Source organism: Mus caroli, unplaced genomic scaffold, assembly GCF_978045245.1.
Source record: "Mus caroli unplaced genomic scaffold, Mus_caroli_1 scaffold_5, whole genome shotgun sequence".
Lineage (NCBI taxonomy): Eukaryota > Metazoa > Chordata > Mammalia > Rodentia > Muridae > Mus > Mus caroli.
The window spans coordinates 154,388,558-154,400,836 of NW_028227260.1; the positions used below are offsets into that span (position 1 = coordinate 154,388,558).

The 12,279-nt window shown below is 38.4% G+C and overlaps 1 protein-coding gene and 1 non-coding gene across 2 annotated transcripts; both read right to left on the reverse strand.

Moving 5' to 3' along the window:
• Positions 1–896: 896 nt before the first annotated feature.
• Spry3 (sprouty RTK signaling antagonist 3) lies at positions 897–4,647 on the reverse strand. Its single transcript, XM_085837804.1, has one exon. The coding sequence runs from the start codon at positions 4,629–4,631 to the stop codon at positions 3,765–3,767; it is 867 nt and encodes a 288-aa protein (XP_085693930.1). The 5' UTR covers positions 4,632–4,647; the 3' UTR covers positions 897–3,764.
• An 825-nt stretch (positions 4,648–5,472) lies between these two features.
• LOC110287598 (uncharacterized) lies at positions 5,473–10,417 on the reverse strand. The gene is made up of 3 exons (XR_015047113.1): positions 10,338–10,417; positions 9,874–9,999; positions 5,473–5,582 (listed from the first exon to the last, which is right to left on the reverse strand). It is a non-coding gene; the product is annotated as an uncharacterized LOC110287598 (transcript).
• Positions 10,418–12,279: the final 1,862 nt, after the last annotated feature.

Below are 12,279 nucleotides of genomic sequence, written 5' to 3' on the forward strand. Positions count from 1 at the left end.
TCACCACTATTGTCCCCATTTTTGTTTACATGGATTGTAAATCAGCTTTAGCTTCAAGTTCTATTTTCTAGGAAACCTAAGTTAAGATACCATACATTTTAAAAATGAAAATAACTCTGGATTCAAGTCAGAAATTTGTAATGCCAACATTTTTGGAAACAATACAACTAAAATATATCTGTAATTGCTGCTTTGTTCTTAACATAGGATCATGTTTATTTTAACTAAGGTGATAAATGGAGTGTAATTAAGAGAAGAACTAATCAATATTGAGACTTGTTACTCTGCAATGGTTTACACCATTGAGAATTGCTATACCTGAGTCTGGAACATGGACTTGAGAGCAAAGCACCTAGGTTCAAATCTTAGCAACACATTTAACAAGTTACTTTATAATTCTGTGCTTAGTCTCATCTGTAAAATGGAGAAGGGAATAGTTCCTATATTATGCAGTTACTCTGAGGATGAAATGAGATAATATAGTTATTGTTAAATATAGGCAATAAACTATCATGCTCACCACATAGCAGTATAAAAGAGTGCACTATATTTATTATAGCTATTATAATAAAGGAAGAATGACCTGAAATTAAAAAAAAACTTTCAGCTAATGACATAGAACACATATCAAGGCACTAATATGTGGAAAGCAGTAGAATTAGTTGTAGAATGAGTTAACTGAAAGGAAATGCCAAGCAGGAAACACCCATTGATACATTCCTGTTTATGTGGTACATATCACAAAGCAGAGAAATAATGAAAACAGAACCACTCTGAAGGATTTAGAGTTATTTTGTATATATTTTAAATATACATGTGCAATACATTAAAATATATAGAGATGTGTGATTATATATTTACATATATATACATATCTATATGAAACCACAGAAGGGATACATATGCGCACTCACATGTCTGTGTGCATACCTCAACAGGACCCATCTCTATGTAAACCAGATGCAGTCCATATCAGGCTAACTTGGACATAAGTAAAAGCCCTGACTCGGCAGCAGATTGCATTCAAGAACCCTTCAGTTTCTTCTACCAAGTATAAGGCCATTTAAAAATACACTGAGAAGAACTCCTCTGGGTGTATGGCAGAGCCCAGGGCCCTTCTGGCAGTGCACAATTTGCCTGAGTAAGGACTGCAGGGTTGAAATATGAAGGAGCTATTAAGAAGGGGCTTGAAACTAATAAGCAAGCATCCATAGTGTAACTTTAGCTCCAGAACAATGCACTAGTGTCAGAGAATCCTTAGATATCTGGACTCTAAGCAAATTTTGGACAGAAGCAGCGAGAAATGTGTGTTGCTACTCATCATCACCCAGTGTTACCCAGATAACTGAGTATAGCTTTTAGGAGTAGATAAGTTTGAAGTACATTAGGCAGATTTTTAAAGATTAAACACAAATTATTTAAGTTAAAGGATTTAAAAGCAACATAAGAGGTTACAAGTATTCAGGTATTTGTTTAGGGTTTATAAATGTTCCAAGAAGCCTAATCTTATATATGGCACCATTTGCAGCAATATCATTAACAATATTAATAACCATCATAACATATTTATATATACAAAAATAGGACAAAGCAGTTCTACAAGAAGAGATGTAAGTGAAGGTATGTGGCTGTGTGCAACCCAATGTCAATACACCTCAGGAAGTTTCATAGCCAATAAATACTTTGTGGCATATTTTTCTGCAGTATATTTCCAATAAAGGGACATGTAATTCCCTTTCTTCCTCTTGTGCATGATTATGCACTTCTCCTCACTTCACCCTGCAGCACACATCCATGCATACTTTAAAAGAGGTGATACATAGAGTCTGGAAGTCTTAAACTAAGTTGGAGCACCTTGATTTCAAGCAAGTGCCCCCAATATCTGTATTCCTTGATAAATTTTGGGTTTACTTACAGAGGGAAACTATATAATTCTCATGTCTCTTAGTAGCAGTCTTTTGCACCCTGCCATCACCATTGCAGCATTTTCCTTATTGACAGGGGTTCGTAGCACAGGCTCTTTGTACATTTTATGAGGGGAGTCACTTCTGTGCTTTACATATCTTTCATCTCAGTTGTTCACTGTTGCTGAAATCTAGGTTCTTAGGCAGCTACCATTGCAGACAAAGCAAGGAGGGAGCACAGTGTGTGCAGCATAGTGTAGATGCAATGGCGAAGATACAACTTGGTTAGGGTTTCTTTATATTGCCCACACACACAAACCTTATAGTTTCTATAAGGTGACAGAATCAAAGGTGATGTCCATTGGGGGTAGCCTCAATGCCCAGCAGTTAATTAACTACTAATTTTTCACTGCAGAAAGACCACTACACTAACTTCTTATGGTTTCTGAAAAGCAATTGGACGGAATCACATTCTGAAAATGTTAACAGAGTCCTAAGAAAAAGTTCAGTGAGCCAATATAATGAAGGAGAGAAACAATGAAGTAGGAGTCAGAAGGCCCATGTTCCTGTCAAATTCTGTTATCAATTCTAGTATGTGGCCTTGGGCAATTCCCTTCCTGTTTCCAGACCCCAGTTTTCCCATCTGTAAAATTACAACATTGAACTAGACTAATATTTAAGATTCCTTCCAGCTCTAAAATTTTTATGACTTTTAACATCCATTATTAAGGCCTGAGCCATGCAGTCTCAGGGCAGTTAGCTTCTAAGAGAGAACATACCTCTGTAATATCCTTTGCTTTGTTCATTTAGCTATAAAGCACGTCTGCCTTTGGCACTTGGGTCAGACATACAAAGTTATGAGCATCCTGATTTACTATCCTACTCAGCATGCTAGTAGAATCTGTCAGTACTATAAGTTGGTTATCAGCAAAAGGAGAAAAAACACTCCAACTAATTGAATTTGGAAATTTAGGAGAGCCTCATATGCTCACAAACAGGTGGGTGTGCTTGTGAGTGCATACACACATTGGGATATTGACTATTGCTAGCAATCAGTTCATTACAATAATCCATTTCCCTTAATACAATTTAGTAAATGGTATAGCATAGCAAAGTTTGGCATCTAAGAAAACACCTATGGAAAAACCGCACTTTTGAATATGTCAGAGAAAAAGAGACAGAAAGAGTGAAACAAAAAGATATTAAACAAAATAAAAATATAAACAAAGATTAGTCTTAGAAAGCAGAATAACAGAAAGGTAGGGAATAAAGAAATGTAACAAAGTAAAAGGAGAGGCTGAAAAAGAACAGTACAGGATAATGAAAGAAGAGACGGAGATAGAAAGGAAGGAAAGATGAAGGAGAGAGGGTGGAGAAGGGATGAAAAGAGGGGGTGTAGAAGTTATATTCCCTGGAAGGTTGAACACTGTTCCACATGCACCTGTGATGACCATCTTAGAAGAAAGTCTTCAAAGGCACTGTGGAAAGCAGAGTGACAATCAGAGCCTGCACCGAGAGGCATTATCTTGGGGAGCCCCTAAACCTCCACGTTGCTGGCTCTGTCAGTCCTCAGTGTCCAAACCTCATGCCCATATATCACCTGAATTTGCCATGACAGCCATAAAAGCTGAGCAGGCTGGGTGTCAGAAGACTGAAGAAGAGTGGGATAGATACTGTGAAAAAGAACAAGGCATCCTGCACTAGGATATACTTTGCCATTCTCCTGATGCCGCAGGAACAAAAGAGGTGAGGTCCTAACTTTGGCTAGTTTATTATCTCACACCCTCCCCCAAACATGAGGCCTATGCATTACTGAAGATGGTCAGAAGGAGAACACTCTGGATCCATCTTGTAGAAAGGTCATACAGACTTTTCTTGGGCCTTGGGGAAGGGTGAACTACTAGAAGAGATTTTTCTGCACACAGTGTTGGTGTGCCTCTTACAGCGGCAGCCTGGTCGACGGAGGCTATCATAGCCCTGCTGGCACAGATGGAGGCATCCACGGGTAGGCAGGTAGCAGCACAGGCAGGGTAAGAAAAGGGAGATGAGACTCATGGCTGCCCAGCGAATGAAGCAAGAGCTAGGCCCACAGGAGCAGGGCTCATCAGCGCAGTTGTCTTCATCATCAGTGGAACAGTGGTAGAAGAGGCCCTTGACACAGCAGAGGCAAGTGCCATAATCAAGGAGGCTCTCAGCAGAGCAAAGGCAACGCTGGTTGCACATCCAGCAGGAGGGCAGAGGGCGAACCGCTGTGCAAGGGACACACTTGCAGCGCCCACACTCCTCGCAGATAAAGAGGTGATCACTGGGATGCCCTACAGATTGCTCAGCCTCTCCCTTGAGAGCACCATCGACCTTTGGGTGGGCCCCTGCTCCAGGCTGGGTTCTGATGATGGACTGGCCTGAAGGAGAGGGTGTAATGCTGGCCAAGAGCCTTTGATCAGAGGCAGTGGTGCTTTGGGACATTGAGCTGGAAATACTAGACTGGCTCAGATGCTGAGGCAGGGGCTGCAGCTGATGGCACTGGCTGATACTGCGTGGGAGAGCAGTAGGCATGGTAGCCAGGGACCAATCAGATTTGTGGGTTTGCACAATAAGGGAAGGGCTGGAAAGAGCTTGTTTACAGGGTGCTGGAGGCCGTTCCACATAATCATTGCTAGCGTGAGTAGAGCGCAGCTGTTCAATAGGCAGAATTTGTTGGAGCTCATCTATCACTGTGGCATCCATTTTGCCTAGATTTTTGAGCTCTAAGTGATTTGAGGTCAGAGTGGCACTTGCGGTGATTAAAAAAAAAAAAAAAAAAAAAAAAGCCCTTGTAGTTAAATGGACTTCAAAGCATATCAGAAAATCCTAAGAGAAAAGAAATACAAAAGAAATACAATGTGTGAGAACATACAAGTCACAAGTTTAGGGGAACCAAGAAAAAATTAGGACTTATCATCACTTCATCTTTCAAATGCTCTATAATATGTTTCATTTAATACTTTTATTTTGTAATTGAACTTACTCATTTTCAGAAAAGTCTGGTCATTCTATTCAAAGGATAAATCGGTTTGAGAGCAATGCTAGATAATTAAACTTGTTTGTATTCTATCATGTGATTAATATAAGTTTTGAGAATCTGAATTCTAATAAAAATAGAGTCAAATGCTAAAAACAAAGGTCATTTCTTAAAGCAGTACTGAAGCAATAGAGGAAACTTCAAAGGTCTACCAAGAGAAGTTGTTCATATGGGTACAGGGACATGTATATATTCAACCATTCTCCTGCCGCAACCTCCAGAGTAGCTGGGACTATACGTATGCATTACCACACTCGGCTTCCAGAATCAAACATTTTAAAATATACAACACTGGGTTGTGTACTAACAACTATATCAAACTATAATACAATCCCTGAACTATTTTTAAATATCACAATAACTATACAATTATGTTTACCAAACAAATACTTCACAGACTGCTTTCCTCTACTTTACATCAAAAATGGCTTTTGTAAAGAGATGTTCTTATACTATGTTTAAGCTTAGTTGAACATTAGAAGATATATTCTTACATCTTTGTTGTGCCACAAATGGTTGTGTAGTCCTTCTCCTGAAGGCTTTGATATAGGTAGAATCAACAAATGATGACCATGCAGAAAATATTTTACAAGTAGTAGACTCCTGTACCTAGAAGACTGGATGTTCAGAAAGGAAATGGAAACATGAATCAAAGAGACAAAATGGAACATCAGGACATAAAGATCATTAGCATTAATACAGTACATATTTGAAATCTGTTTTTTGTTTTTGTTTTTGTTTTTCAAAGCAGGGTTTCTCTATGTAGCCCTGGCTGTCCTGGAACTCACTCTGTAGACCAGGCTGGCCTCGAACTCAGAAATCTGCCTGTCTCTGCCTCCAAAGTATTGGGATTAAAGGCGCGATCTGTCAGATTTTAAGTATCCTCAGAATGAACCAATTACCCATACTGTTGTATAATTTGTATATATTGAATAAATAATAAATAAAAATGAACAAAGAGATAGAAAATAGTATCTGATTAGGATTCTATAAGAAAGCAAACAACACTGAAAGAGGCCCAAAGTGAAATAATCATGGGAAAAACAATGATACAGTTCATAAAGAGTTCAGCAGCTCATAATGACTACACTTTGGAGGATTTTGAGGCTATATTCTCATATAAATCTGATTAGCTAAACTTACATCTGCTTAAAAATTAGATAAACATAATGGATGGCCCATGACTCAATTATGTATGATACTTTTGTCAAATCATTTGCTTTCTTTTGGCCTCAGTTTCTCTACCGATATAATTATTGGGGTAGTCTAGATTTCCAAGGATACTGTCCGATAATGGTCTCTATTTCTATATCTATGTACTTTAATCATCTTGTTCATCCACACCATCTACATTTTCAGGTTCTTGAGGGTAAATTGGTCAAAGTGCCCCTGTTTGTTTGGACAATTAAAAAACAAAAATAGATTCACTTCCTAGCACTTAAAGTCCTTGCAACTTTCCACCCATAGTTTTACTAGATCTTTATACAGTCATAGTCTTGGAAAGAAATAGACAGTATTCATTGGACATCTGAAAAAACAAGAACAAACTGTTCATCTGGGTTGTAGATTATATGTGAATATAGAAACTTTGGGCTATGATAAGTATTTAACAAAATTATAAGAAATGGGCTTATGTCCAACTCATCAAATACATGATGGGTGGAATCATTCAAATCTTGTGTACTTTAAATATAGCAACATATGCTGGGTATAGTTAGATATATCAATTTCTAAAATACATGCAAAATGTCAAGAAATAGTTACATGAGATAATCATATTATATTCCTAAAACAGGATTATAGTGAAGTCACGAATACTCAGAGGCATGTCCACAAAGTTGAAAGCTAAACTCACTAGAATCTAGATCATAATATAAACAACTTATAGCCAACAATAAAAATATCTAAGGGGGCTTCTATCTGGTACCAGAAGGTCACATGGTGTTTAGTTTAAAAAAGGTATATTAAAATAGTGGCTAGACTTTTCAAAAATAAGAGATTTTGTTGCATGATTAAAGAAATCTACAATAATGAAGCATTGGCCTCAGTTAAAGGGGCTGACAGTATGAAATTAGTTTCTTCCTGTTCTTAATTTTTTTTTATTAGAATTGATTCTGAGATCTAATGTAGGCAGTTAGGATTGTAGTAATATTAGGGTTTGTTGTAGTAATTAAAGACTGAATGATAATAAACTTTTTTGATATTCTGACCCTGTTGAATCAATCCAGCTAAAAAAGATAAACTGAAACAATAGGCGTATTCTACAGCAGAAGATAAGAGGGGAATGTTGAAAAACAAATAAGCAAGATACTACTTGTAGACTAGACGAGAAACTACCACTGTATGCATGTTTATTATTCAGGAGTCCACCCATTAAAAAGCCATTCTTTGTGAGCAGCAACACTTAATAAACTGCCTGTGGTCAATTTGATATTTTGATAAATGACAAAGAATATACATATCACATATTACTAAATAGCAGTCAATGTGGTTATGAGTCTTGGCCATATAGTGATGGAATCTAGTGATTTTTGTCACGTAGTACCTCTGAAAAGTAATGAATGATGCATTGTAACCCACCCCTGTCAGTCTTGCTGGCCAGATGCTCACAGCTTTCTGAATAGTTTTTCTATAGCCATGAAATTTGCTATATTCGAACTAAACAAAAATTTCCTTTCTTATTTAGGATCTAGGAAGTTAAACCTATTCATGAAATGGTAATGTTTATTAATACAAGAAAATGTGTTTTCTCTCTAAAATCTAAAATCTGACATGTTGAGATGAAACTTGAAAACTTTTCTATCTAAAGCTTTTCTATGCAGATGCCCTAAGACATTTCTGAATTCTATGATAAATCTTGTTTTGGGTAGAGTGTGATTCAATGTTGATTTTTAAAAAGACGGGAGAAGAAAGAAGGAAGGACTGACTGCTGTTTTCTCCCACTCTTACAGGCTCAATGCTGTTTTGTACTTTACTGTGTAAATGGCTGTGAGGTGTGTTTTTTTTCCCCTCTGTACTCTGCTGTTATATACACTTGTTCTCAGAATAACTGAAAGCAAACATAGGGGGAATTTCTGCTATGGCTTTATATGTTTTCTTAGTTCTACTATTCCAAAGTCTGCTCTCTAAAAAATCCTTCTCTGTGCAAAAGCATTTGCATCTCTATCAAAGCACACACCCCTTACAAATACCAAGTTGTATATAGTTTACATTACTGACCTCTCTGTTACTGACTGGGCCTCCCTCCTACCGCATACATCTTGCTAGAGCTGCCAGGTCCTCACCACATTTAACTCTTAACTTGTCACATTGCTACCCCAATCCTATTCATTACTTTAATAGTTTCATTAAGACTTACATAGTTTATTTCAAGCCCCTGAGCCTTGCAGTTTTAAGAACTTGACATTATTAAAGATATAGGTGCTTTAGTGATGAGTGATGTAGAGAAAAATTGTAACACCAAACACATTTATAAGCTTCTAATGGTGAGGAAAATTCTAAGAAGTTAGTTATTCATTTAAGACACTAGAATCCTTCTATAAGCCTGAAATTATTTTCTAAGACACAGGAATCTTTGGTTATGGTCTTAATGCTAGCTTTACTTTGCTGTGGTACTATAGGCCAGTGACCTCTCTGTTTCTTCATCTGCAAATGAAGAGACATATAAGTCAAATTTTTAAATCCCATTTTGCCCTGTTCTAAATTCTGTGCTGGGTTTTGGCTGCATATCTAAGTCTCAAATTTTTTTCATGAAGAATTAGTCTTTTTCCTTTTTAATCCTTTGCTTCTTTACTACTTAATTTTGAATAAATATCTCTAAATCCAAGTCACTCAGATCACTAGATTATGTTTCACAGCTACAGACCTAAAAACAGAACACAAAGAAACAAAATGTCTAGAATTTTACAGTAAGTCTTCCTGCATGTTAGAATTAAAGAGACAAGAGTATACTTAAGTGTAGATGAACTGCTAGTCTGCTTTATTTGTATTTACATATGCAGATGTTTGTTGAAAACATGCTTTAATATATTATATACTCCAATTCATGTGATAACACATTGCATTACAGGGAGGTTTTAATATGTGCAGAAAAACAACAATAATTTGCATTTCAAAATATAACTTAGTACAGGCTTCAAGATATGTTTTCTGTTTATTGAACTTGACTTGTAGCATTCATAGGTGACTAATAATTAGATGTGTGGAAGGAAGTGTATTTTAAATCATTGTCCTAGGTCCTAGCAAATGTCTTTTGACTAACTAGATATGCGCACAGGTTCTTATTTTCCCATATTCCACATACAGATATGTACACATATACCCAGGCATGAATCCAGAAATTTCTAAATCATTGCTCTGACTCAATGTAAGTGGGGGGTTATGCCGTGTCAGCTTGCGCCATTTCTTCCCAAGGCAAGGTGATGTGATGAAATCCGAATGATGCACAGCCCAGACTTGTGAGCCAATAGCAGACTAGCCCCACGCTGACAAGGATGCCCGCTGGGCAGCCAGACTGGCCTCAGCACTGGCTTTTCCTATGTCCTCACCTTGGGTGGTTAGGCTGCGCTGTAAGGGGCTTAGGCAAGCACCAAAATGCATTAAAGGGCAACAGACTATACATTAAATTGGCATTTGGATAAAAGAGGTTCATGCTGAATTCCTATTTTAATTTCCAGTATGGATAAATTTCTACAGGAGATGATTAATTTAAATGTCATTTTAAGGGTTTACATTTTATTTCATCAAGGTGCTTTCTCGTGTGTGTGTGTGTGTGTGTGTGTGTGTGTGTGTGTGTGTGTGTAATACACACACACACACACACACACACCGCAGGCTGGAATGAATGGCAATCTGTGCATTGCATAGAAGGAAATCTGAAGTCTTTAAGAGCTAATCCCCGTGGCTTACCTTGAGAAAATGGTTTATCCATGCCGAGAAAAGCAGGAGAACTAATGCTCCATCTGGCTCAAAGGATCTCTTCTCCTGAGTCTTTAGGTTTCTCCACCTCTCTTCGGAAAGTGTGAATGAAAACTCCTTTAGTGGAAAGGAAGATAAAACAGAGATAGTTCTGTCTTGGTCCCTCCGGCACAGCAGTAAAGAGAGAGAGAAGGAGAGAGGGAGAGAGGGAGAGAGAGGGAGAGAGAGGGAGAGAGGGAGAGAGAGGGAGAGAGGGAGTGAGAGAGAGAGAGAGGAGAGAGAGAGAGAGAGAGAGAGAGAGAGAGAGAGAGAGAGAGAGAGAGAGAGAGAGAGAGAGAGGAGGGAGGGGGAGAGAGAGGGGGGAGAGGGAGAGAGGGAGAGCAAAAAAATCGGCGGTGTGTGGGGGTGGGGGTGGGGGTGGGAGGTGAAATTCAGACCTGTAGTAGCAGACACACCGTATAGATTTTACATGCAGAGCTGAATCTTGATGCACGTATTCCCCAAAGAAAGCTCAGCAGGGTAAGTTCACCTCCTCCTCTTCTTTCTCCTCCTCCTCTTCTTTCTCCACCTCCTTCTCTTTCTCCTCCCCCTCCTCCTCCGCCTCTTACTCCTCCCCCTTCTCCTCCTCCTCCTCCTCCTCCAGTTTCTTTTCCCCCCTCCTCCTCCAATATTTTTCTTCCCCTCCTCTTCCCCTCCCCCTCCCCTTCCTCCTTCCTTACCTACTCCCCCACCTCCCTTTGGTCCCCACCTCCACCTCCGTCTCCTCCAATCTGTCAGAAGAACTGAAGCAGCAGAAACTGCAGTTGTAGACACAGGGTATCTCAACGGAGCAATAGATACCGCTAGTGGTGTGATTATTTATACAGCTCTGGGTGTGTTGGTATATGATCTGCGGCAGTACGTGTGTAGGGAGAGGTTGCACTGTGTGTTCAGCTCAGCTAGCTGGCTGTTTTGTGAATGCAGACGGTTTCTGGAGGTCTTGTGAATGGGTTATAGGGGAGGATGGGAAGGGATTTATTGCTCCTTGCTATAATTTCTTTCTCTCCCCCTCTATGTGTCGTGGCTTTCCCGGAGCTGTAGCTCTTAATGCTTGGCTAAGTGGCGTCATCCAGCTGAAATTGAATCGACCCATTAGAACTCCCCATAGGAATCTCTGTATCCGGTCCCTGGGTAATGATTGAAACAAAATTTAAAGGGGAATGGGGTTGTGGGGGTGGATAATAATTTTAAGGGGGCCTTATTTAAATATCTCTACCAATCACAAGACACTCAACATTTGCTGGTCATCTGTAGTTTCAATCTGATAAAGATTGAGCTTCTCCTTTAAGGCCCCCCCCAACCTCTTTTCCTCATTCATTCCCACTTTTTTTCAGCACTAATGATTGTCCATCCATCATCCTCTGGGAAACCATTACCCAACCTACATTCCCTTTCTTCCTTCAGTGTGTCATAGGTTTAACAACAAATATTTATTAAGTGCCTTCTTTTGTGTTAGGTGTTCTGGATTCCTGCCTTTATAGAGCCTCCTTGGGACTGTCCAAGTTCTCAAAATAAAATAATAAAGCAACCTTAATTTACTCTTAGAGAGAAAAACAAATATTTCTCTAAATTATCTTCAGCCCATTATGTAGTTTAATAAGAAGGAGGATGTCTTCCTTCTCACACCCAGAAAGAAATAAAGTCAAGCCTTATATTTAAAATAAAATTTTCAGTCCTGCTTCAGTGGCAGGAACTTGGCTGTCAACATTCTTAGGATGCTTTAGTCACCCCATCTATAAAATTAAGATAGCAAATGGTGACAGTTCAGACTAAAACAAACTTGTGAGTCTGGAAACTCAGATTCTTAATTTTACTTTAATTCCTTGTGTGACCTTTGCAGTTTACTACCTCTCTAGAGCCCTAATTTCTACATCAACACAAGGAAATCTGATTTGGTAATTGCCCTGTCTAGCTTTGCCATTATATTATTTACACCTTTCAGGAGTATTAGAACAATGGAAACTTTAAAAATGTATGTTTGTGTGTCTGTATGTGTTCTATAAAAGTTCTTAAGTTTTTTTCTGTTGCTATGTCATATGTATGTATAATACTTATGTACATGGATAACTTACAAGCAACTCTAAATGTGTTTTCTCCAATTAGAATTACCAATCAAGAGATTTCCCTATGTAAATTCTTCTCTTTTATGGTTAAATTCTGTCACTACACTTGAACTTATTGAAATTATGGAAACCATAAAAACTAAACTATTGGTTCATATGCAGGTAAAAGGCTAGTAACATTAATTCAATAACTTTATTGTATATTAATTATGTGCCAAACACTTACAACTAGCTAGACCCAGGGCAACAGATCAACATTCATAATTTTGGCTTCTCAATTTAGGAGGTATGTATC

Coding starts and splice junctions, on each gene's coding strand:
- Spry3 (XM_085837804.1), bottom strand. CDS start 4,631: ATGGATGCCACAGTGATAGATGAGCTCCAACAAATTCTGCCTATTGAA.